This window comes from Schistocerca americana, chromosome 5 (genome assembly GCF_021461395.2).
Source record: "Schistocerca americana isolate TAMUIC-IGC-003095 chromosome 5, iqSchAmer2.1, whole genome shotgun sequence".
Classification (NCBI taxonomy): domain Eukaryota; kingdom Metazoa; phylum Arthropoda; class Insecta; order Orthoptera; family Acrididae; genus Schistocerca; species Schistocerca americana.
In genome coordinates, this window is record NC_060123.1 from 688,547,713 (window position 1) to 688,575,558 (window position 27,846).

General features: G+C 44.6%; 1 protein-coding gene across 1 annotated transcript in view; it reads right to left on the minus strand.

Annotated features, from left to right (window-relative positions):
* LOC124616117 (UDP-glycosyltransferase UGT5-like) overlaps positions 1 to 27,846 on the minus strand; it is a 180,014-nt gene that overhangs the window by 37,219 nt on the left and 114,949 nt on the right. The window contains exons 5-6 of the mRNA XM_047144381.1: positions 16,378 to 16,597; positions 10,918 to 11,137 (exon numbers count right to left, since the gene is read on the minus strand). Of these exons, the coding sequence (XP_047000337.1) occupies positions 10,918 to 11,137; positions 16,378 to 16,597 (440 nt within the window). The remainder of the gene's footprint in view (positions 1 to 10,917; positions 11,138 to 16,377; positions 16,598 to 27,846) is intronic.

Sequence of the window (27,846 nt, forward strand, 5' to 3'; positions counted from 1 at the left end):
ATATAATGAAGTTTCGTGTAGTAGCCATATGTCTGAACACTCTCTTCTCTGTGTGCTATCACCGAGCACAAACAACTGAGAAGGGCATAATGTTGACTTTATTATTAAACTCTGCTTGCACAATCTGTTCAATATCAGCACCAGAGATATCGACGAGATGCTGTACAGCGCCAGATTTGCACCTGATGGCCAAAATTGACATTAATTTTTTCCAGAGTAAACTGGTTTCGCATTAATGCATCAGCTTATCTTCCAAGTTTCGCTGTCATACAATAATTACAGCCCCCAATGGTCCTTCATGAGTAGCTGCACTTATTTATAACCACTTGGCAGTAGGAATAGCAGATGCCAGCCTAAAATTCATTGGGAGAATCTTAAAGGAAATGTGATTCACTCCACGAAAGAAGTGCCTTGCAAAACGTTCGTTCGACTGATTCTTGAGTATTGCTCATCAACGTGGGACTGTTGTTGCATTGGATTAATAAGAGACATAGAGAAGATCTAACAGAGGGCGGCGCGTTCCTTCGCGGGATCGTTTAGTACCGGGGGAGCATTTATGGAGATGGTCAACAGTGGCAGACAACAGAAGAGAGGCGTTGAGCATCACGTAAAAATTTGCTGTTGAAATTAGAGAGCGTACGTTCCATGAAGAGCCGCGCGACGTATTACATCTTAAAGCATGCGCCTCGCGGGATGAGCACGACGAATAAACCAGAGAAATCAGATGTCATCCCGAACTTAACTGACAATTATCCCTTCACCTTACCGTTCGTGACTGGAGCAGGAAAGGGAGGACAAGACGGTGGTACGAGGAGAGCCCTTGCCACATACCGTAAGGTGCCGTGCGGATTGTAGAGGTAGATGTAGGTTTAACAACGTCCACCACAGAGGTTTATAGCGATGCAATAATAATGTGAATTTTCGAATGCTGAATATTGAATGGATCAGTAATCTATAAATTATTTACTACGAGTTGCATTTTTAAGTGGGTATTACACCAAGATCCGCGACGACTGGAACATATCTAGTACGGCTGGCATCTGGAAAGATTTAGCGGACACATTATTATCGGCGCTGGGAAATGAATGTGCACTAGACGGCAACAGCGCCCGCATGCGCAGAAGCGGATACTAGGAGTGTGCGTTCTGTTGGTTATTGTGGTCAGCCGTTTGATCGGGCTTTCGTATCAGAGCTTTTGCACGTTTTTCCTTGAGTAACTTTTCAAAAATGCTATAATGAAATAAATGCAGTGTTTTTGCCGTCAGTCTTTCTTTTTTATAGATTGCAGCTGCGAAAAGCATTCTTCGTACTTGATTGCTTAGTATTATAGAAATGGAATGCAACGAAGAAGGCTCAAGCGTTGTAATCCAGGCGTATAGCGGGGAAAGCTCTTGATGCTCACCATCCGCTGTATCATAATACGGAACCTACACAGTCGCTTAGTTCTGAGTGAAACTGAATGTAACTTTACCTGTAGGATTTTCAATTTGTATACGTAGCGTCTTAATTGACGGAGGCTCACATTTTATTCGACTGCATTTTTTGCTGTATTTCAGACTGCCACAACTGGCAATCGTCAGCTAGAGATGTGTGTGTGAAATCTTATGGGACTTAACTGCTAAGGTCATCAGTCCCTAAGCTTACACACTACTTAACCTAAATTATCCTAAGGACCAACACACACACCCATGCCCGAGGGAGGACTCGAATCTCCGCCGGGACCAGCCGCACAGTCCATGACTGCAACGCCCCAGACCGCGCGGCTAATCCCGGGCGGCGTCAGCTAGAGAATCCGATCATAAACTACACTCATGCTCATAAATTAAGGATAATTGCAGAATGTGGTGCCACACAACGTGACACTGCACAAAACTGGCGTTAATAGTATAGGTACACAGGGAACACACACGCCACAGATCTGTAAGTCCACGGTATTCATGATATATTGAGAAAACAGTTCCGAAACACATGTGCTACAAAACGCCACTGCGCTTGTACCCCGACATCAATATGGGATATGATCACCACGCACACGTAAACAGGCCGCACAACGGGTTGGCATACTCTGGATCAGGTGGTCGAACAGCTGCTGGGGTATAGCCTCCCATTCTTGCACCAGTGTCTGTCGGAGCTCCTGAAGTGTCGTAGAGGTTTGAATACGTGCAGCGATACGTCGACCGAGAGCATACCAGACGTGCTCGATTTGGTTTATAACTTGAGACCAGGCAGGCCACTCCATTCGCCTGACATCTTCTGTTTCTCCACGATGGCAGCTCGGTGGGGCCGTGCGTTATCATCCATCAGGAGGAAGGTGGGACCCACTGCACCCCAGAAAAGGCGGACATACCGGTGCAAAATGACGTCCCGATACACCTAAGCTGTAACAGTTTCTCTGTCAAAGACACACAGGGGTGGATGTGCTCCAACCATAATCCCATCACACACCATCAAACCATGACCTCCATACAGGTCCCTTTCAAGGACATTAAGGGATTGGTATCTGGTTCCTGGTTCACACCAGATGAAAACCCGGCGAGAATCACTGTTCAGACTATATATGGATTCACCCATGAACATAACCTGGGACCACTGTTCCAATGACCATGTGCTGTGTTCTCGACACCAGGCTTTACGGGCTCTCCTGTGACCAGGGGTCAGTGGAATGCACCTTGCAGGTTTCCAGGCGAATAAACCATGTCTGTTCAGTTGTCTGTAGACTGTGTGTCTGTCCCAGTGGCTGCGGTAAGGTCCCGAGCAAGGTTTCCTGCAGTACTCCGTGGCCGTCTGCGGGCACTGATGGTGAGATATCGGTCTTCTTGTGGTGTTGTACACTGTGGACGTCCGTACTGTAGCGCCAGGACACGTTTTCTGTCTGCTGGAATCGTTGCGATAATCTTGATATCACACTTTGTGGTATACGGAGGGCCCGTGCTACGACCTGCTGTGTTTGAACAGCCTCCAGTTGCCCTAGTAATCTACCCCACATAACATCATCAATGTGTGTTCTTTGAGCCATATTCAACACACAGTCACCATTAGCACGTCTGAATACGTCTGCACACTTACTCGCTGCACCGTACTCTGAGATGCACCAACACGCCTCTGCATATGTGGACTGCTGCCAGCGCCACCGCATGGTCATACCCCGAGGTGGTTTAAACCCGCAAACCGCCCAGCACAGTGTTGTTTCACCATGTATCAGCATTATCCTTACTTTATGAGCATGAGTGCGTATAAACAAATAGTTTAATTCCAACTTCCGCGTAGGTGAAATTGCTTCCCATATTACGGTGTCACTTGAGCAGTTTCCTTCCTGTATCGTAGACAGCAGCTTGTTGAAACCAGCCGCGTCCGTTTTCACGAAGTTCCGACTCTCCTGTGGAACTTCGGGCCTGAGTGCCTTCATTAATAGGGAATGCATCTGTCTGCCTTCGTCCCTTCTTCTCAATCACAGTCGCACACAAGTACGTCTGGTTTCTCGTCTTGTCGTCGCTCTGCCCTTCTCTTCACGAGTACGGCCCTGTCTGGGCAACAGCTGCAGAATTACTACCACCTCAATGTGTAAATTGCTGTACAGACGTAAATTTTCATAAAAATATGCTTGTACTAGGTAGTGTCATCTCATAAAACGAACAGCTGAACGCATTATTCAGTACAGTAATACCGTGATAGCAACATAAGAGGAAAACTGTTACTTACAAGGAAAATTCCCCCTCGTATTCGTCCCTCAGATTTAGTGGTAAGATGGGCCAGTGGATAGTCCGTTCGAAACTGAACACAGATCAAGCATGAAAACAGGACGAAGGTGTACTGGACTGTGAAGAAAGAAGCACAATAGAAATAGTAAACGGTTCAAGTTCAAGATGTGTAACACCGAGCTAATTTGCATATTCAAATGTGTGTGAAATCCTATGGGAGTTAACTGCTAAGGTTATCAGTCCCTAAGCTTACACACTACTTAACCTAAATTATCCTAAAGACAAACACACACACCCATGCCCGAGGGAGGACTCGAACCTCCGCCGGGACCAGCCGCACAGTCCATGACTGCAGCGCCTCAGACCACTCGGCTACTCCCGCGCGGCAGGGAATTTGCACAGCCACGGCGTTGTTGTTATGTGGTCTTAGGAGCAGGAGGAGGGGGAGCGGATCGTGTTCAAATCTGTTTCTTTTTAACAAAACTATGAACTGTCCGTCCGGTCATTGCTGTGTCTGTGTCGTGGTGTAACATCCGTTTGCAAAAGCAAGGTGTCAGGAATTGACCTCCAGACGTAAGTTCCTCCTATTTGTTCTACGCAAATACCGCATGTTATGACTCTCGCGTTCAGTTTAGGAAGTTTTAACTCTTGAATTCATTCGCTGTAACGTGGTTCACACCGTTTATTTGTTGTTTTCATTTCTGTGAGAGGTCTATGCGGCATCTCGTCTGCTCTCACTGTTCATCACATTTACTTGTGACGGTAATACGTTCTTACCACATGACTCATATTCTATAAACAATGTATAGTATATCAATTGCGAAGACTACAGAAGGAGAACAGACACGTCAATGACCGGACGGAAGGCTCATAATTTTGTGAAAAAGAAATATATATTGCGCGAAGGAGATATGAACACGGATCTCCCGCTTTACAGCACAACCACGACGCCGTGTGCTTGGACCGTTGCTTCTTTTTTCACAGTTCAGTACACCTTCTCCCGGGTTCGATTCCCGGCGGGGTCAGGGATTTTCTCTGCCTCGTGATGACTGGGTGTTGTGTGATGTCCTTAGGTTAGTTAAGTTTAAGTAGTTCTAAGTTCTAGGGGACTGATGACCATAGATGTTAAGTCCCATAGTGCTCAGAGCCATTTGAAACATTTTTGAACACCTTCTTCCTGTTTTCATGCTTGATCTGTGTTCCGTTTTTGACGGGCAATGCACTGGGCCATTTTACACTAAATACTTGGAGTGGTGGTGGGGAGGGGGTGGGGGGGGGTGCGATTGGAAGTTTCCCTTGATAGTAAATAAGATCCTCGAGCTCTCAGGACTATTCAGTGTGACTGAACTATGATTTTACCTTCCCATCATCGACTTTCGCTTCTTGAACATCCCACGTGTATCGTGGTATCGTGTAATCGGCCGATGTGTTCAATTTTTGTAGTTCCGAACGTTTACGCTTGGGGTGCTGTCGGCACACGGACCGTGCTGTCGAACGTTTACGTTGAGCGTGCCAAGTTCAAAGTGCTGCTGAACGCTGAGGAAGGATGCGACTTGTGCATACGGCACGTGGGTTCCAACGTAATATACGCGATCGCAACGCACTCCAGCGGCAGTTGAGGGATGTTTCTAGTTCGTAAATCACACTGTTTACTCAACGGGGGCGCGTAAAATTCTCACGTTAGCTCTGTTAAAACACACATTTCCTCCATTGTCCACGAAAAGGAAAGTACCATGTCCAATTAATAAGGACAGAGGCTTATAAAAGTTCAATTACAAACAGGTACAAATTTGGAATACTTCTCCGCATAAGATAAACATTATTTCATCATTCCCACATTTTAGTAAAACCCCAAGGTCAGTCTTACTTGATCACTGTTCCTACCCAGTAGCAGAATCTTTGCAACATGTGAATTACACAGCGTAAAAGAAAAAGGAGCAAAATATCTTTATACAAGTAGCGCAAGCTGTCCTGTCGATTAAGCCTATCGAACAAAGTCACCCCTCAAACTTATACACTCCTGGAAATGGAAAAAAGAACACATTGACACCGGTGTGTCAGACACACCATACTTGCTCCTGACACTGCGAGAGGGCTGTACAAGCAATGATCACAGGCACGGCACAGCGGACACACCAGGAACCGCGGTGTTGGCCGTCGAATGGCGCTAGCTGCGCAGCATTTGTGCACCGCCGCCGTCAGTGTCAGCCAGTTTGCCGTGGCATACGGAGCTCCATCGCAGTCTTTAACACTGGTAGCATGCCGCCACAGCGTGGACGTGAACCGTATGTGCAGTTGACGGACTTTGAGCGAGGGCGTATAGTGGGCATGCGGGAGGCCAGGTGGACATACCGCCGAATTGCTCAACACGTGGGGCGTGAGGTCTCCACAGTACATCGATGTTGTTGCCAGTGGTCGGCGGAAGGTGCACGTGCCCGTCGACCTGGGACCGGACCGCAGCGACGCACGGATGCACGCCAAGACCGTAGGATCCTACGCAGTGCCGTAGGGGACCGCACCGCCACTTCCCAGCAAATTAGGGACACTGTTGCTCCTGGAGTGTCGGCGAGGACCATTCGCAACCGTCTCCATGAAGCTGGGCTACGGTCCCGCACACCGTTAGGCCGTCATCCGCTCACGCCCCAACATCGTGCAGCCCGCCTCCAGTGGTGTCGCGACAGGCGTGAATGGAGGGACGAATGGAGACGTGTCGTCTTCAGCGATGAGAGTCGCTTCTGCCTTGGTGCCAATGATGGTCGTATGCGTGTTTGGCGCCGTGCAGGTGAGCGCCACAATCAGGACTGCATACGACCGAGGCACACAGGGCCAACACCCGGCATCATGGTGTGGGGAGCGATCTCCTACACTGGCCGTACACCACTGGTGATCGTCGAGGGGACACTGAATAGTGCACGGTACATCCAAACCGTCATCGAACCCATCGTTCTACCATTCCTAGACCGGCAAGGGAACTTGCTGTTCCAACAGGACAATGCACGTCCGCATGTATCCCGTGCCACCCAACGTGCTCTAGAAGGTGTAAGTCAACTACCCTGGCCAGCAAGATCTCCGGATCTGTCCCCCATTGAGCATGTTTGGGACTGGATGTAGCGTCGTCTCACGCGGTCTGCACGTCCAGCACGAACGCTGGTCCAACTGAGGCGCCAGGTGGAAATGGCATGGCAAGCCGTTCCACAGGACTACATCCAGCATCTCTACGATCGTCTCCATGGGAGAATAGCAGCCTGCATTGCTGCGAAAGGTGGATATACACTGTACTAGTGCCGACATTGTGCATGCTCTGTTGCCTGTGTCTATGTGCCTGTGGTTCTGTCAGTGTGATCATGTGATGTATCTGACCCCAGGAATGTGTCAATAAAGTTTCCCCTTCCTGGGACAATGAATTCACGGTGTTCTTATTTCAATTTCCAGGAGTGTATTTACATAACATCAAATATTATAGTATATACTTATACTAAACTAATAGTAAAGAATCAGAACCTAATAAAAACGCGAATGTTAGGAAAAAAATTTGGAAGTGAACCACCGCCCTAAAAGACATTGCAGTATAGGACAGTGACGCTACTCATTATGCTTTTTTTTTAATCTTATTTTATTCGGGTTCGTTCGTTACATCTGCTCGTGGCGGACGTCGCAAGACACCCGTTTCAGTTCGTCGTTGATTCATTAACTCAGTTTTTTTATTACAGAGGGTAGCTAACCCTCCGACCTTAGACGCTGAGTTACCGTGCCGGCTTGCTAAACCAACAACATAGACCTAGTAATTAAAGATATTATATTACCCCTTGCTGAAAACCTTAATCGTAGATATGTTACTAACTGAAATTTAATTATAACAAATTAACCAAGAAGAATGCGTTTTGGGTGGATCTTCAGTGTGTCGCTGCCTTCAAATAGCCTACTCTCATAATACGCAAGCTACAATAATTCTTTTGCCACGAATATGATGTTTCTCATAATTTTATTGGAACGAATCACACAACTAACAACGGGTTTTCCAGTGAGTCTCAATTAGCTGGTGCTCAGAAACGGCATATATACATATAGGGTTGAAATGAATGCCAATATGGTGCCTTACAACTCTGTACTGAAGGGAGACGGCGTGCGTGTGACATAGGTGGGGTTGTGCCATCTCATTGGTCAACGCTCAGACGCACGCTCAGAATATCTGACATGCCAGATATTGCTCTGCACGTTCTGAAAGACTCCCGAAAGTGCTATTCCACGCTATGATGTCATAAACTCGGCACGCTCAACGCTCAACGTTCGGATGCACTGTCCGTGTGCCGACGGCTTTACACGCGTTGACTGTTCAAAGTCAAGCCGACAAGCCTGGTCCCTACTGCGTAAACTTGGAGGCGCAAATCCACCGGAACATAAAAAGGACGAAATATCTTCCAACAAGGTTGCATCCCGCATAGTTTCTGCGTCTAGAGCCCCACGAGATAGAAAGCACACAACAAAAGTGAAGAAGGACTGAAAAACATTAAAAAGGACCCGCGCAATGGACTCAGAATATTCATCAGATATTCGTATCGAGGAGGTTACCAACGCCCTGAAGAAGGTTGAACCAGGCAAAGCTCCGCGTTTCGATGGTATCCACCCTGAGTTCCTCAAAGATGTCGGAGCCTACACAAAACAATGGCTGGCTAAGTTCTTTACGGACATTCTCCAAGTGGGTAACATTCCTCCCTCACTTAAACGAGCAAAGATCATCGCAGTCCTGAAACGTGGTAAACCAGGCGATAGACCAGAGAGTTACCGCTCCATTGCCCTTCTCGGTATGGTCTATAAATTACTAGAAAGACTGCTCCTCAACAGAATAGGCCAAACTATACTAACAAAAAATCCCTATCGAACAAGCAGGATTCCGTCCCTATCGCTGCTGTGCAGATCAAGTCCATCACTGACAACATATATAGAGGCGGGGTTGCAGAAGAAACATAAAGTAGCTGTAGCATTCATAGATCTAAGAGCAGCCTATGATACAGCTTGGAAACAGGGACTCGTGTACAAATTAATCTGTGCCGTCCCCTGCAAGAAGATAACCAACCTCATTGATGATATGTTGTCAAATAGAACCTTCCAAGTAATAATGGGGAATGAAAGAAGTAAACAGATGAAACTCAATAATGGACTCCCACAAGGCTCTGTTCTTGCGCCCCTTCTTTTCAGCCTTTACATCGCTGACATGCCTGCAATCAGATCGCGCAAATTTGGTTATGCTGACGACTGGGCTCTGGCAACAGCCCACAGAAACGTAGAGACTGCCGAAGATATCCTTACGAGTGACCTAAGGATTCTCAGCGAGTACTTTAGAAAATGGAGGCTACAACCTAGTGCTACAAAGACGGAAGTATCTGCCATTTGAACAATAAAATGGCCAACAGAGAACTACATGTATATCTAGACGGGAAAATACTAAATCACAACAAACACACAAAGTACCTTGGGGTTACCCTAGATAGGACACTAACATTCAAAGAACACCTGACGAAAACTGCAGCGAAACTTAAAACACGCAACAACATATTGCAGAAGCTCTGTGGCACCACTGGGGCTCCACAGCATCTACCTTAAGAGCATCCGCACTTGGCTTGGTGTATCCAGTGGCAGAATACTGTGCCTCAGTGCGGCTCAACAGCAAACACACGCACATGGTAGATAGCCAACTTAATGCAACAACGCGTGTTATATCAGGCACAATCAGGCCAACTCCTACAGTGCGGCTGCCCGTTCTCAGTAACATAGCCCCTCCTAACCTGCGCCGAGAACACGCTCTGGTTAGAGAATTTCAAAAAATCATGACCAATCCTCAATTACAAATCCATGAAAATACTCACGACATCCAAGGAAACCGACTCCGGTCTAGGCATCCTCCACTAAAGACCGCACAGGCGCTACACCAAACCAACTTTAAAATTGTGGTGTGCGTACTGTAAGACCTTCGGTACGCACACCATCAGATTATTTGACTTGTCGCTCTAACGAAGTAGGCGAGTGTCAGCAATATAATAACTTGACTAATTTTCACACACATTTATTAAAATAATTAAAAGCATGAAACTACTTAACTTGATTCTGGATGCTATTTACAATTGACAATCTGAAGTTCCTTTGGTCTTGGTACGTTAATCTTGTTCTCACATATCTCTGATACTTGACAAAGTGTCTATACATTTCTCTTCATGGCTATGTACAGGAATATGATAATCTTATTAGGCGCAGACTGAAACTTGACTATAGACTGGTACAGACAAATGCAGACTGATACAGACTGATGCAGACTGCCTAATCGGAGGTCTGTACGCTCGTTATAATACCTCGCGCGTTCAGGTATCACTGCGCGAGTGTGATCCGCGAGGGGAAAAAGTTCTACGTTAGCAGCAATCTCATTGGCTGCGTTACATATTAATACACGGATCGGCGGAAGCAGAATTTGGTCCGTCTCTAAGACAGTGCCATCTCGTAGTGCGGAGACGGACGAGCGCTGCGCCTGCGCTGTTGTGCTTAGCGGGGCGCGCTCTAGTGGGAAAGTTGTCTACGCGCTGACTACGCGGAACTATGTACACAACAAAAATAAATGACCGATGGAAAGACGAATGGGAGAGCAGAACAGCAGTAATCTGCCACAGTATAAAAGGATTTGATTGCCCTCGCAAAGTTTGGTCAACTCTTAATCGCATCAGAACCAACTGTGGGAGATGTGCCGTCTCCTTACACAGATGGGGTAAACTTCCTTCGGCCGCTTGCGACTGTGGCGCTGAGAGACAGACGGTCAAACACATCGTGCAGGAATGTCCACTAAGGGCATATGAGGGCGACCCACCGGATTTCCTAATGGCGACCCAACAGGCAATCGACTATATATTATCTAAGCTGGACGTTTGTGATTGCTCTTCTGTGAGCGTAAATTTACAATTGGTGGTGTCCTTATATACAAACTGTTATTTACTGCTCTGTTTATACATATGTGATTCTTTTTTTTTTTTAATCATGTTGTTTCTGTAATTTTTTACTGTAATGTTATGAGCCATACGCTAAATAAATGAAATTTACACGCGTAACTGCAAGGGAACGTGGCCGTATACTCTTCGGAGGCAAACACAAAGATGGACTGTTCGTCAGAAACGCAGCAGACGTGCATTACCGCACTGTCAACCGTAGCCGCTTAGGAGCCGTTGGCGCGCTGATGTACCTGGCATCGTTGAGCAGCGCGTCCAGGGCGGAGCTGAACGTGTCGTGCGTGAGGTCCTGGTACTCCAGCAGGAGGCCGGTGCCCCTCCTGGCCGCCCTCGCCGCATTGGCCACCTGGTCACCGCCGAACGGGATGGCCAGCACCGGCACGGCGGCCATCGTCGCCTCCACCATGCTCATCTGACCGCCGTGAGTGATGAACACACGCGTCTTAGGGTGGTCTGGAACACAGGGGCAGCACATCGCTGGTTACTTGTCACTTTCACTTTATTTGTTTCATTATAAACAACACGTGACAAGCGACAGGTCTTGCGGCGAGGCGGGTTGCTCTCTCACCATCCTTTAAACAATCTGTCCACCTACCTGGACAGGCTTCAGGTTGTCTGTCCCTTCACTGTGTGATGCTGGATATTGGTTTGGCCGACAAAAGCAGCATTGACAAAATACGACAAAATACCATCCATGTATAGGCCACATAACTCCAGTCCATGGGCAGTAGGTGAAAGTTAGATAAATAATCCACTGTTCGGGATTCTTGCATGACTCGTTTTAAAAAATGTCTAAATTTTCTTTTTTTTAGACAACATAGTTGCGTGGAGATAACAGCGATTGGTTTACTTATCATCAATTATTCAAAATGACACCCACAATCGCATTATTTATTTTGTCGCCAACCGGTTTCAACACACGATGGGGGTCATCTTCAGGACAGTTTGGTTACCAACCGTGCACACGCAGGGTGACGACTCCAGCGAGCGACCAAATGGTGTAAACTGCCCAGAAGATGACCCCATCGTGGGTTCAAACCAGTTGGCGACAAAATAAATAATGCGATTGTGGCTGTCATTTTGAATAATTGAGTCTAAAATTTCCTTTTAGTTAGTTTATTGTCCTTAAAACAAGGAAAATGGCTATCAAGTCCGTATTTAATACCCCGACTCCAATTATGGAATGTTACTCACTGTCTCTTTAACAAGTCCACACCCAAAAGCAGATACAAGATATTCAGTCCGACCCGATATTTTAAACATCCTAAACAGTCACTGACCCACGAGTATTTGCGACTTAACAGAGTTCGTCGTTCAGCAGTCTTCTTGTACAAAACTGCTCGCCATAATGTCTCGTAATCTGCACGAAACACGCCACGTGAAGTTTATGGACGACACGAAATCTTCACAAGCGAATATCCCGTAAACGAAGCTATTCACGAAGCCTAAACTTTCAGAAAATACTCAACACTGCAGTCACTTTTCATTAACTACCCGAGAAACGATCAAAAGCGAGGAGTTCTTCATTTTAAAACAAATTAGATTAGCGCGATTTAACATAGGTGTCTACCAGAAGACGGCTCCCGAACGACTATTTTGACTCATACATCATAGTCAAAAGCGCGGGAAATGCTGAATTCCTATTGGCTATTATGTTAGGCAGCCAAACTGAGCATCTCGAGCACTTCTATGTTCGCGGTATTTCTAATGTTCGCTAGTCACATTATCACATGTAACGTAGACTACAAATCTGGAAATCTGAAACTAAATAAAATTTAAAAATGGTTCAAATATCGCATAGGATATTACCACTATCAAATGGCTCTAAGCCCTGTTGGACTTAACATCTGTGGTCATCAGTCCCCTAGAACTGAGAACTACTTAAACCTAACTAACCTAAGGACATCACCCACATTCCTGCCCGAGGCAGGATTCGAACCTGCGACCGTAGCGGTCGCGCGGTTCCAGACTGAAGCGCCTTGAACCACTCGGCCACACCGGGCGGCTGACGGTTAGGGAGCGTCGACCATTGCTGAGAGGAACTGTAAAAAATCGCATGGAATCAACGAAAGGATTCACTCGTACCAGTAGTCCAGCTACCACAATGACTGTGCATAGGGAGTTCAAAAGAAGGGCTTCAGTTCCTCATTAAAAAAATTATGTGGTCAATGCTAAGCGGCACTCGATGTGCAGTTCTAGGGGACTGATGACCTCGGATGTTAAGTCCCATAGTGCTCAGAGACAGCCTAACCGTCAGTACATGAGGCCTGCTTCATCTTGGTTCAGCTGTGGCTGTCCTTTCACGTTTACTCTTCACAATCACACCACCAGCAGTCGGTTTGGTGATCTTTAGAAGGATGAAAATTTGTAACTCTGACTTCGAAGGTGGACGTCGCCTCTGAGCTCGATTGACCGACCCACTCTGCTGTTTACTGATAACATAACAAACTGTCCCCGCCTCCTTTCATACTGGTGAGTCCGCTCCTCGCGTCATCTGGTGATCAATTCCGCAGTACACAGGGCTGTCCGGACACTGTTGATCGGAGAGTATATAGTCATCCGAGCCGGACACTAAGGAATACTTAACTGAACAGGTGTGTTCCAAGATGAACCGAAGAGAACAAAAGTGGTTTGTTTTTGAAGCACTTTCAAGAGAAATGTTTGTCTGTTTGTTTAGTTACTTTGGATATCCCGTAGAGGATCAAAGAACAGCCGGTGCTGAATGCTATACAACAACTTGTTTACAACAATAATGAAACCAGGAAAAACAACCTGAGACACTACGCTTCATACTTCATATTGACAATTACAGGTGTCAGACGGCACGATCTGCTTATTTGACGGAGGAAAACATCGAACTAACGTCTCATTGCCCGTGCGGCCCTGATTTATCCCCTAATGACTTCTTTTCGTTCTGTAATGTAAGACAAAACACTATGCGGATAATGATTTTCATGATCGCGAGAAGCTCTTTGGTTTTTAGGTACCAACATGACAGTGGAAGAAATGTTGCCAGAATAGGTTCCACCGCACGGAGAAGTACATAGGTTTCAAAGGCAAATTTTTAGGCGAAACAATGAAATAGTTTACGCAGTATTCTATTGGTAATCAGAGAAACGTAGATATACTGAAAGCGGAAGAACTCAGTATTTTGCCGGTCGAAGTGGCCGTGCGCTTCTAGGCGCTGCAGTCTGGAACCGCGAGACCGCTACGGTCGCAGGTTCGAATTCTGCCTCGGGCATGGATGTGTGTGATGTCCTTAGGTTAGTTAGGTTTAACTAGTTCTAAGTTCTAGGGGACTAATGACCTCAGAAGTTGAGTCCCATAGTGCTCAGAGCCATTTGAACCATTTTGAACACAGTATTTATATTCCACAATAATATTTATTTTATGGCTGGGAAACTGCGTTCAACTTTTTAGACCATCTTCAGACTATTTAAGAATAAACCGGTAATAAGTTTTATAGTCCTACCCTAACACATAACGCAGTAAGTAGAAGGAAGAGACAGCACTTAGCTGTAAACTAAAATCCAGGAACTAGACAGCAGATTTCTGTACGAAAAATACTGTTGCCCATACTCTGTGAAAAAAAAAAAAAAAAATCCAACTTCAGAACAAAGTGGAATCCACAGATTATCCTTCAATTTGTGCGGCAAATTATATGTATGTCAGTCAGTTAGGGCTATAACTGATTGAACTGATTGAACATGAAAGGAGCTGGAGACTGAAAAATAAAGATTCCACCTTTGCTGAGTATGTCTCGGATGAATGTTATTTTTATGATATAAATGTTATGTTCTCCATAGACCAAATAAAGGTAGAAAACTAACATTATCTCACACTCTGGCTATCAATAAAGAACAGTGACAGACCCATGACTTAATCCTCCATGTTCAAGTACAGTTCCGTTATTCATCCTTGCTAAAGTAGTAGCAGCCACTTAATATTTTCCCTATCATAAGACAACATGCTTATCATAAATAGTATAGCCGTTCGCGACTCCCCACACTGTACTGATCCTTCCTCCCCTTTGACTCCTGCCTCCCTTTTTGGCCACAGTTTGCCCATACTATCCATATAACAGAGTAGTCTGAGCCCAAATATTCCCTTATCTACTGTTGCGGCATGTACATTCTCATACTTTCAATCTTCGAGTATAATATGCCATAAGATTTGTTTGCTTGTAGTTTTTTTGTGTGTTTTAGTATGCCTATATATTACGTACAGATACATAGTGATATAAGATCACATATCTTTCGAAAAACAGTCTGTTTACAGCTATTAATTCTAACTGATGTTGTGTGGACTGTCCGTTTACTTTTAAGCTGTCTAACGATGTTCTAGAAAGGCAAAAGCATGTCCAGAACGAACTATAAAATAAATATGATTGCGGAAAGCTAATACTGTGTAATTCAGTTTTTAAAATAAAATTATTTACACTGATAACATTCCGGCCACTGCATAGAGACAATGGATGCCGCCTGGTGGCGTTGTAGGCACGTGACACGGTAACAGAAGTGTGTAGACGGAGCCGACACGGACGGGGGTGGGGGGTGGGGGAGGGGGAATCACCCTAGCGAAGATATGGGCTGCAAATGGGGAAATACACTGACATAAGCGATTTTGACAAACGGCAGATTATTATTACGCAAATCCTGTGAACGAGTATCTAGTAAACGGCGAAGCTGGTATAATGGTCATGGCTTCTGTCGTGAGCATCTACAGAAAGAGGTAGAAGGACAGTGAAACTAGAACTAGCCGGTAAATGGTTTTGACGTCCACAACTCTTCACAGCATGTGGAGTTCGGAAGATTGCTAGCTCTGTAAAGTAGCACAGATGGTGATCTGTGGCGTCTCTGCCGAAAGGTCACAATGCTGGTGCACAAACAAATATTTCGGAGCACGCCGTTCATCGTTCTTTGTTGAACACGGAGCTCCACAGCAGACCATTCCTACCTATTCACATGTTGGCCATTGCAGTGGGCACGGGACCATTGGGGTTCGACGGTCGATCAATGGAAACGTATTGGCTCTTTGGGTGAATCACATTTTTGCTACACTAACTCGATGGTCGTCTCCACAAACGCAGTTAGCAATGCGAATGCTGGCTCGAAACGCACAGCGCGCCACGGACGCAGGCTGGTGGTAGCACTATTACGCTTTGGGAGACATTCCCCTGCTCTTGTATGCGAGATGTGGTAGTAATCAAAAACACGCTGATAGCCGTGAATCATCTGCATCCCTTCGTGCTTGATGTCTTCCCCGAGGTTGATGCAATGTAATTGTCCAAGCCTCGAAGCCACAGTGCTACAGTGGTTGGGGAGCATCGTAGAGAACTCCTATTTATGTATTGGCGACCAAATTCGCCTGATGTAAATCCCATGGGATCCATGTGGGTCGCTATTGGGGCGCCATCACCGCGTTCACAAATCAGCAGTCCATTATTTACGCAAATTACGTGACCCGTCCGTAGACATCTAATGCCGAATATCTCCACAAACATATCAGTTGTTGGATCTTTGATACACAGAATCAGTAGTTCGTCCCAAAGACCGCCAAACAAGCTATTAAGCTGCTGGTCATAATGTTGAGGCTCATCAGTGTATACCAGTAATGTTCTTACTTCATTATTTAGGATAAGAACTTAGAAGGCAGCCCTGATATCGTGTAGCGCAGATAAGCAGCTGACTCACTGAGCACGTCATTCTGCGGCAGCCACGTGGTCGATTTGACGTCCGGCAGCGGCGGCAGGCCGGAGGCGTCCACCTTCCAGAGCACGCGCTGCTCCAGCCTGGAGAACGTGTCCAGCACCGCCCGCAACTTCTCCGAGGAGAACCAATCCGCACGGATCTTGCTGCCGAGACTGAAGTACACCACGCCCGCCGGGCTGCCGTCCATGAATTTCTGAATTTCCTACAACAGCAACAGCATCATTAGTGGAACACTTCTTCACACCCGAAGTTGAGTAGAATCAGTGTTATAGGTACAACAAAGGTCTGCTCACTAAGGTACTGCGGGAGACAATCCAAAACGTCATTTACCTTATACCTATAGTCGAGAGTCTGCGTATTTTAGCAGTCGGTCGCGGTCTTATTAAAGAAAACATGCTGTCATACAATACTGGCCATTAAAATTGCTGCACCAAGAAGAAATGCAGATGATAAACGGGTATCCATTGGACAAATATATTACACTAGATCTGACATGTGATTACATTTTCACGCAATTTGGTGCATAGATCCTGCGAAATCAGTACCCAGATCAACCACCTCTGGCCGTAATACCGGCCTTGATACGCCTGGGCACTGAGTCAAACAGAGCTTGTATGGCGTGTAGAGGTACAGCTGCCCATGCAGCTTCAACACGATAACACACTTCATCAAGGGTAGTGACTGGCGTATTGTCACGAGCCAGTTGCTCGGCCACCACTGACCATACGTTTTCAATTGGTGAGAGATCTGGAGAATGTGCTCGTCAGGGGAGCAGTCGAACATTTTCTGTATCCAGAAAGGCCCGTACAGGACCTGCAACTTGCAGTCGTGCATTATCCTGAGCCACAGGTCGTAACACATCTGAAATGTAACGTCCACTGTTCTATGTGCCGTCAATGCGAACAAGAGGTGACCGAGACGTGTAGCCAATGGCACCCCATACCATCACGCCGGGTGATACGCCAATATGGCGATGACGAATACACGCTTCCAATGTGCGTTCACCGCGATGTCGCCAAACACGGATGCGACCATCATGATGCTGTAAACAGAATCTGGATTCATCCGAAAAAATGACGTTTTTCCATTTGTGCACCCAGGTTTATCGTTGAGTACACCATCGCAGGCGCTCCTGTCTATGATGTATCGTCAAGGGTAACTGCAGCCACGGTCTCCGAGCTGATAGTCCATGCTGCTGCAAACCTCGTCGAACTGTTCGTGCAGATGGTTGTTGTCTTGCAAACGTCCCCATCTGTTGACCCAGGGATCGAGACGTGGCTGCACGATCTGTTACAGCCATGCGGATAAGATGCCTATCATCTCGACTGCTAGTGCTACGAGGCCGTTGGCATCTAGCATGGCGTTCCGTATTACCCTCCTGAACTTACCGATTCCATATTCTGCTGACAGTCATTGGATCTCGACCAACACGAGCAGCAATGTCGCGATACGATAAACCGCAATCGCGATAGGCTACAATCCGACCTTTATCAAAGTAGGAAACGTGATGGTACGCATTTCTCCTCCTTACACGAGGCATCACAACAACGTTTCGCCAGGCAACGCCGGTCAACTGCTGTTTGTGTATGAGAAATCGGTCGGAAACTTTCCTCATGTCAGCACGTTTTAGGTGTTGCCACCGGCGCCAACCTTGTGTGAATGCTCTGAAAAGCTAATCATTTGCATATCACAGCATCTTCTTCCTGTCGGTTAAATTTCGCCTCTGTAGCGCATCATCTTCGTGGTGTAGCAGTTTTAATGGCCAGTAGTGTATACAACAATATATTAGTAATTTCCTTTTTTCTTTTTTCCTTTCTTTGAAAAAACTACTTTTTAGTGCAAAAAAAAATTTTTTTTGACTGACTATAAAGCGTCTTATTTATGATGAGGAAAAGACTCACGTATATGACACATACAGTCATAATGCGTAAAGTCTTGAGTAATCAGTTCAGATTGGTTGTTTGGTTGATTGATTTGGGTGAGGGGACCAAACGGCGAGGTCATCGGTCCCAACGGATTAGGGAAGGATGGGGAAGGAAGTCGGCCGTGCCCTTTCAAAGGAACAATCCTGGCATTTGCCTGAAGCGATTTAGGGAAATCATGGATAAGTTGAATCAGGTTTGCCGGAGGCGGGTTTGAACCGTCGTCCTCCAGAATACGACTCCAGTGTGCTAACCTCTGTGTCACCTCGCTCGGTAATCAGTTCAGTAAATGACTTAGTTTTGTGAAGCAATATCCGTCTTTTGTCAGACACACTTCACTTGTCATTTCCATCTTCACCTTTTCTCCTCCTAGAGGCGATCTGTTAAGAGGCCTGCGTCAATGGAAGTTTCTTTAAGTGACAATAATTATTCATTTTTGTTCAAACATTGTGCCATACTCTTTAATTTTGTGCAACTAATACCCACGTTACTGACATGTTTTACAGTGGAAATGCGGGTAAATCTGATGGTGTGAAGGCGAATAACCAATTTGGGCAATGTCTGTTTACCCATCATTACTGGTTCACTTTAGATATTCGAAGCTGGCACAGTGGCTAAAATAAGGAACCAAGTCAGTTACTCCAGAAACGTAAAATATTTCATTCAAATTGAAGATATTCTATTCAGCGTGAGTTTAACTCTCCAGTAGTGTTAAACTGGCGACCGCTCGTAGGACAGTTGAAATAGTTCATTAATATGACGTATATGTAATTTTGATTCAAAAGTGTGTGTTTCTATCTACCGATGACTCGTACGTGTGAAGTTAATCTGATCTGTGAGTTCTGAAAGGGTGAAAAATATATTTTAAAAAGAAAACTAAATTCATGTTAAAACAATAAAATCAAGAAAAAGGCACGAAAAAGGTGAAATTATAACTCATAAATTGTTGTGAAGACGTCATTGCTAATGTCTACAACATAAGGTAAGCCAATATACATTGCTCATTCAGCCGTAGTACTAGTCCGGGCTTCGGTAGCAGTAAAATCTTCTTAGTTGAGACTTAAATTTCGAAAAATTAGCTGTATATATATTTTTTTATTTAGTACGTAGCCACAACGCGTTTTTCAAAAGAACCGCAAGACGGCAGTTAACGTTTCTAAGCACAAGCAGTTTCAGTAGTGTCTTGGATTTGTTTCACACAGAAGTATTTTATGACGTTGAGCGGCGCGCCAATACTATCTGTGAACTGTTTACAACTAAGCTGCTTCACAATAAGTAATAGATCCGTCAGACTGTATTGTACGGTAGTATAATCAGCACTTCAGCACAAGCTGTTATAGATGAATTAGGACAAATCCTGAAAGTCTTGACACAAGATGTGCATAAACGACAAGAAAATGTCTAAACTCATCTTAATGATGAGACAGGAAAAACGGAAAAGGAATTAAACGCAGTAAAGAGGCAGGTGAGGAATGACACATCCCAGGTGGCTGAAGTAGCTCGGACTTATGAAGTTTATTACAGTACAGTACCCTCTGAAAATTGTTATGTTGATGAAATGTATGGAGTAATTTGTAGCCACAATATTATGCAAGTAGAAGTATGGGGCAGAGCCATATTTTTATGTTATTTTGCTGGACAAAAGTTTACCCAAATACAAACACTTCATATTTTCAATTTAATAACAAGCATAATAACGAAAATGAGAAAAACTACAACAAGAGATGCGGTGCAAGTTATTTCTCGCAGCAGCAAGTAAAGTTTTGTTGACGTGCTACGAAGACGTTAATTCGGTGATGTAAGCGATGACGAGACTACTGAATTCCACACGCCATGCAGGGTATCATGCAGGTGTATCAATAAAATTAGATTGACAGTAACCAAAATGGTTACACAATACACTGAACATGACATATTACGCTTGCTATGACACCTTACACAAACAACGAACCACCAGAATGGATGGGGGCAGTTCAGATCTAAATCAGTTATTTGCTAGCATATTCAGCTACCAAGAAGATTAAACGACTGTGTTCACACCGTGGTGTTAAAAAACACGTTCACCAGGTACAGAAAAAAAAGTGAACACCATGCATCGAAATTAAAATTCTTTATATGGGGTCATATTTATTACTATTTCAGTTAGGTACCGCTGAATGCTTTAAAATTATGGATGAACTAAGGCAAAATAAAAGTGAACAGGTATTGTCCTACTCTCTTGAAGTGAATGATGTCCTAGGTTTTCTCTAAGACACTTTACCTACGTTCTACTAAATGAAACTTAACACTGTTTTGTAAGTAACTGGAATTGGTGGCGACTTGGTGTTATTCAGTAGATACACATTTGTTGTGGTAAGGATAGGTATACGGTCATTAATTTTTAGGATAAGTCTGTAAAAGGGGATCCGTGTCAAACAACACGGCCCAAATAAGTATTTAGATGCAGGTTGGTCGAGAGTGTGGAATATTGGAAGTGGACGAATGGATCGCCCGGAATGTAACTGATTGGTATGTAAACAGGCATTTTTATAAAATGAGTATGCAGCAAGGGAGATACTGTTTCATGTAGAGAAGGTTAGGTCATTTATCTATGTTAGCCAAAATATAAATACCTGAAGCGTCAGAGGTTTGAATGAATAAGTAATACGGTAACAAACGTCTATACGGATCTAAGTTAAACTGTGTCAAATGATAATATGACTAATATGATTACTCTTGTCTGAAGCCTTGATCAGAAAACTTCAAGTATTGTTCATTGACAGCCATATTTCGAAAATATTTCATTTATACAATACAGATCAAAGCAAGCTTCTTACCATGTAACTCACCAGTAGAGTCAAACATTCTATTGGTGTAACTTAGTGAAACTATGGGACGTATGCAACAGTCGACTGGATATTTATTTATTTATTCCGTGTTGGCGAACAATGGCCCACGTGAAAGTTCCAGTCGCTTCTCTTTTGTCCTATTTTCCTTCCAGAGTCTTACACCCTTTCACCACATCTCTGTTTTCCATTCTTCAGAGCACTTCGCATTCGTTGTCTGACTGCTCCTGCCTCGGTCTCCTTCTACACCTAACATTTTCCTCTCTAAAATATCTGCTTCTTCTTATATTTCGTGTATCTCTCAATATTTTTAGCTGCTGTGACTTGGTTGCTTGTTAATTTCTTTTCCCAGTGATAGTTCAAAATAATGTTTTGTCAGTCTATTGTCATTCACACTGTATAAAGTCCAACTAATGTCAGTCTTGTTTCTGTTATTTTTCTTAGCTTTTTGTTGCCCGTTTTCCACGATTCTTATTAGATCTAAATTATTCGTCATGATTCTTCCTCTATTTCTGTCTAATTTATATCTGAGCGATAGGCATTCACTTGCGTAGAGACATTCCGGATTCTTTGCCTTTCTTGATACGAACTTTTTATTGCAAATAATTTATTTTTTTGTGATCGTTACGCTCTATACGTTTTGTACCCTCTTTCATTTATGAAAAATAACCCATTTTCTTGACTCATCTCTTCCTGATATTTGAACCATTCTGACTGACCACGGCCTGTCTGTAAAAATTCTGGTAGCGATGCCTTTTTTATGTTTTTAATAAATTTGTTTTCCGCTACAGAGATTCCTAAATCAGCTTTACTGTCTGTCTCTTCCTAGAGACTGTCTTGTATTTCTGCATCTGCTAGATTTTCAGGCAGTACAACAAAATCATCTGCAAATGCCTGGCAGTTCACTTCCAATAACTGAGTTGGTCAGTTTCGAGACATGTCATGCCGTAAGTACTAAAACAAAAATTCGTATTATATTTCACGGAATTGACGGTTATTCGCTTAATATATGAATAAAAACTGTGTACTCTGATTCGCGGGAGTTGACGGGGGCAGAGGGGTGGGGTTGGTGGGGGTCCCCACACCCTACCCTTGTAGACGCTTATGTCGATACACTGTTTTTTACTTCCCAGTTTCACTGGAGATACGTGATATTGTTTTAAATTTTATTTCCAAATTCTTACAATTTATTGTAACACACAGCTTAAGAGAACTGGAGACAAGCTGCCACCTTGTCTTAGGAAAGGTATTTATTTTATGGACTTTACTTTTTCGACCGTACCTGCAAGCGTTTCACGCATTAGACACGTCAGTGTAGTTTTATTTATTTTTATTAACTTATTAATTTATTTCACCTGGCAAGCTGAGGCCGTCAGGTACAGGATAGAGAAGCAAATAGCTCAACAGAGAAAAGGCCACTGTACCTGACGAGATACCAATACCAGTCTACAAAGATTATGCGAAAGAACTCGCTCGTCTTCTAGTAGCAGACTACCGTAGGGCACTGGAGAAGCAAAATGTTCCAAACTGTTGGAAAAAAGCGCAGCTCATTCCCGTTTCCAAGAAGTGTCGTCGAACAGATGGTCGAAGCTATAAATCCATATCTGTGACTTTTGCCTATTGTAGAATTTGCGAACAAGTTTTATGCTTGCATATCATGTAATTTCTGGAGACCGAAAACCACCTCTGCAGGTTAACGTATGTGTCGGAAACAGCGATATTGGATAACTCAGTTCACCCTGTTCGCCCACGAGACCCAGAAATCAACACATACTGGCGCCCCAGTTCATGACGAGTTCCTTGACTTCCGTAAAGCATTCGATATAGTTTCGCACTGCCGCCTAATCAACTAAATAAGACCGTGTGGAATAACAGACCAGCCTTGTGATTGGATTGAAGAGTCTAGCATACAGAACACATCACGTCATACTCACAGGAAATAAATCTTTAGAATGAAAGTAACTTCGGGCGGCCGCTAGGGATTGTTATAGGACCATTACTTTTCACAGTATATAAAAATGACCGAGTGGGAGACCTCTGGGGTTCCACTAGGCTTTTCCTCGGTGATGCTGTACTAAGCAGAGAAACCGCAACGCAGATAAATTTTAACGAAATACAGGAAGACATGCAGAGGATCGACACTTGGTACACGGATTGGCAGTTCACGTTCAACATATATAAATTTAACATATTGCGTATATGTGGACAGAAAGACACTTTTTTGTATGATTACACGGGAGCAGAACAACTTGCTGAGTCCAGTGCCTTGTCCTCGAAGTCTTCCATGAACAATTTATCTACCAGAGAGAAGAGAGGGCTTCCCATAGCAACTCCATCAATCTGCTCGTAAAATTCACCATTAAATTGAAAGTAAGATAACAAAAGCACATATTCAAATAAGGCCGTGATGTTCTTATCAAAATGTTGGCTGATAAGAGATAAAGAGCCCTTTAAAGCTACATTGGTATATAATGACACCACGTCAAAACTGACGAGCACATCCGTACTATTTAGCCCGACATTTCGTAGTCTCTGAAGAAAATCCATAGAATTACAAATGTGGTGACTACATTTCTTACCAATGGTTTATCATTTCCAGGCCACGTCTGTGCACTGGTGAGGTGGCCATTGTTTCCACCACTGCCAGTATCTGGCGCAAAGTTTTCTCCAGCCTGGTGGCTATGGGTCGGTCTTTCCCTAGTCCTCCCAAATGAGTTTTGGCCGTAGCCTACATGACTGGCTTAAACGGTTGTAGCTTAACATGGTGGTGGGTATTCTGCAGCACCCATTGCAAAGACACTTGTAAAAGTCCTCCGGAAGCAGCACCTCACAAAAGCTCTATTACTCGGAGCAGCAAATGGCCAATGAAAAGGCTACACTTTCCTCCCGACTCTGATTAGATGGAATGCGTCAAATAATTTCGGAAATCATTTTGGACGCTCGCAAATTAGAGGGGTAGGCCGCCAGCCCTCGTGGCGAGTAAAGTCGTCTGCTCTCTGGGGCAAGATTGGCGTTCTCTTAGAGTATTTCATAAGTTTCGAGTAGGCGAGCCTTTGTGATCAACCCAGTTCTTTCTTGTAGTACAGAAAATCGAAGCAATCCGAATGTGTGTTCCCTTGAGCGAATTTCGAGTTCAGCCTTTCTGACTTTTCTAGAAAAGTGTTGCACTTTAGCAATCGTACAGATGCTCGATAGAGAGAGAGAGAGAGAGACAAAAAATTTGGATTTGGAGCTGAGTAGCTAACTGGTCGGCAGTGTTTAACTGAACGAAGTGGACTTGGCAATAGTTTCACTGAAGCAATGAATGTCGCTTGTTTCCGTGCAAATTTGAGTGTGTTGTTTTTTTTAATTTATTTACAACATGTCCCATTACAATACCTGTAATACTGCATGTCCACTGATCAGCCAGAACATTATGACCACCGATCTACTATCGATATGAACCCGACCAGACGATGGCAGTGACACCTGGCGAACAGTACATGTAGTATGTGAACAGTACATGTAGTATCAGTGAGCATGTTATCCGTGTGTAGAATGGGGAAGGCGCGCGACCTATTTTAGTCCGACCGAGGGCAGATTGTGATGCCCTGGAGGTTCGGCACGAGCATTTCGAAAACAGCACGACTTGTCGGGTGTTCGAGGAGTGCTGTGGTGAGTGTGTTAAAGATGTGGCGAAACCAAGGTGAAACCACGTACAGACGTCGTGAGGTTGGAAGGCAACTCTTCATTACAGATGTCGGACGTCGTACGCTCGGCAGAATGCTAGAACAGGACAGGCGGCGCCTTGTAGCGGAACTAACATCAGACTTTAATGCTGGGCAAAGTACAAGCTTTTCTGGACACACAGTGAACCGAACACTCCTAACGATGGTCCTCTGCAGCTGGCGACCCATGCATGTCCCAATATTAACACCACGATATCGGCACTGGACGATGGCGCAGTGGCAGAGCAGTGAACAGTGTGACGAGTCCCGATACCTTCTACACCATGCCGATTGGATGGCGAGAATCCGTCGTTTTCCAGGGGGACATCTCCTTGACACCTGTATTACAGGACGGAGCCAAGCTGGCAGCGGCTCCATTATGCTCTGGGGAACATCCACGTGGGACTCTATGGGACACGTGAAGCTCGCGCAAAGCACCATAACGGCCAAGGAGTATCTTACACTGGTTGCAGACCACGTACACCCCTTCTTGACAATCATGTTGTGATGGAGTGGTTCGAGGAACACAGTGGCGCGTTCCACTTGATGATGTGGGCCCCCAACTCGCCAGATCTGAACCCGATCAAACACATCTGGGATGTGACTGGACGTGGCGTCAGAACTCATCCCTCCCCCCCCCCCCCCCCCCCGCGGAATTTACGGGGATTAAGGATTAAGTAACTTGTGTGTGCAGGTCTGGTGACAACTCCATCCAGCGATCTACCACGGTCTCACTGCTTCCATACCACGACGCGTCGCCACTGTTATCCAAGCCGAAGGTGGACATACAGGCTATTAGGTAGGTGGTCGTAATGTTCTGGCTGATCACTGTATGTATTGTGTGTGTGTGTGTGTGTGTGTGTGTGTGTTCAAATGGCTCTAAGCCAGGGGTCTCCAAACTTTTTAGTCCGCAGGCCACTTTGACTCCTCCACGAAGTCATAAGGGCCAAGATCTACCTAGTGGGATTAAAGCACCCTAGCACTCAATGATTACCGTAATGTAAGGCTAAAGGAAAGATGAAATCGCAAAAATCTAAGGTTGTGCGAATAGCTAGCACTGAAACGAACTATGATATTTATTTAATTACATAATTTTGATTGGTGGACGTACCTGACCGAAATTCTGGCGTATTCTATTCTGGCGAATTTCACCGAAAAAAAGTATGTCACTGCACATTCTTCACGAAAGCGTCCTGCAAAGTTAACGATATCTCAAAATCATTGTTAGCAACACTATTACTGCAAGACGTAACAGAGGTAGAGTACGTCAACGCATTGTTATTTCAAACGGCGCAACAATAAGTTTAGTGCAGTCTTGTAGCGAGTAGCAAAGCCAGAGCATATATTTGATAGTTCTGTTGCGTGAGTGTGTCCACGTTGCGAGTGTCTCGCGGGTTTTTTAGTGTTTTATGCGCTCTACTAGTAGGTGAGTCGACGAAGTGTGGGACAATTCAAAGTCTGAATTCGAAGAGACAAGGAAAATCTGAAAATCGAAATACGTATAGCACGACTTTTCACTTTTTTCACCGTATTTTAAACATGCCAAACATTCAGTCAGCAAAATGAGATTCTGTTTCTTGTAACTTTCGCAATTGAAGCTTTGGGAGCTTTAAAAATTAATTTTGAATCACGTTTTTCAGAAATCGATGCAAATTCAAACGATACCAAGATATTTCAAAATCCCTTTGACGTCGTTATCGAAGCGTTACCCGCAGAACTTCAGTTTCAAATTATTGATTTGCAATGTAGCGACTTTTTTAAAGAAAAACATTCAAAGTCAACATTACTGGAATTTTATAAGTGTCTTCCATCCACACAGTTTCTAATGATTTTCTCTACCAGCAAACTTGATCCACAACTGGAGGTAATTATGAAAGGAAAGTTACAGCTACATAAAAGTCACTAATTATCACTAAGATGTCAAATTTTTTACGTGAATACTCTAACACTGTGAGTTTTCAAGATATAAATTAATTACAGTTATTTTTGTACATCAGCAACAACTAAAATATCCAATATCATTATGTACACCAGGTATTGTATTTTCTTTAAATTGCCTTTAAATAAAAATATTTTATACGATTTACTTGCTATGTGTATTTTACAACGCAATCAAAAGAAAGCCTCGCTTAAGAAGCATCTTCCATAATGATTGATTACTAAGGCTAGTCGCCGAAGTACCGTCCATTTGAAAGACTTGCATCAGACACGTGAGTAGATATTGGTCGCGACAGGCCTCGAAACTCAATTTTTGGCAGTACAAGCACCACCTCAAATATTTGACGAGCCGGACACCGGGGATGTCCGGCCAGCTAACGCGGTCCGGTTTGCCGGCATCGCGGGCCGTTTTCGGCCCGCGGCCCGTACTTTGGAGACCCCTGCTCTAAGCACTGTGGGATTTAACATCTGAGGTCATCAGTCCCCTAAACTTAGAACTACTTAAACCTAACTAACCTAAGGACATCACACACATCCATGCCCAAGGCAGGATTCGAACCTGCGACCGTAGCAGGCACGCGGTTCCGGACGGATGCGCCTAGAACCGCTCTTCCACAGCGGCCGGCTGTATGTGTGTGTAGTCGAGTGGAGTGGAATCTTTGTCTTGTATGATGATGAAGAGAGAAGGGAGAAGGTGAAACCCGGTGCTGGCACATAGCCTATACCTGGCGAATAGCCACCAAGCCCCACGATGCCATCCGACAGACGGATTATCACCAACAGTGTCAATGCCCTTACTTGATGAGACGCTGTGGAGAGGTTTGGTATTTAAACCAGGGCATTGGCACAAAGTCTGGCGATGTGGAACTTTACACCACCAACTCTTCTCCCCTTGTCGACCAAATATTGGCACTGATTTTTTTTTTTTTTTTTCCGACATCAGGATTCGAACCGCCTTACCACGTAGACGAGCGCCACCGCACAACAGTGCGTTAGCGACCTCGCACACGGGAGTTGCTTGTGTAGCTTTTCTGCGTTATTTCTCTGTTGTATTTAAAC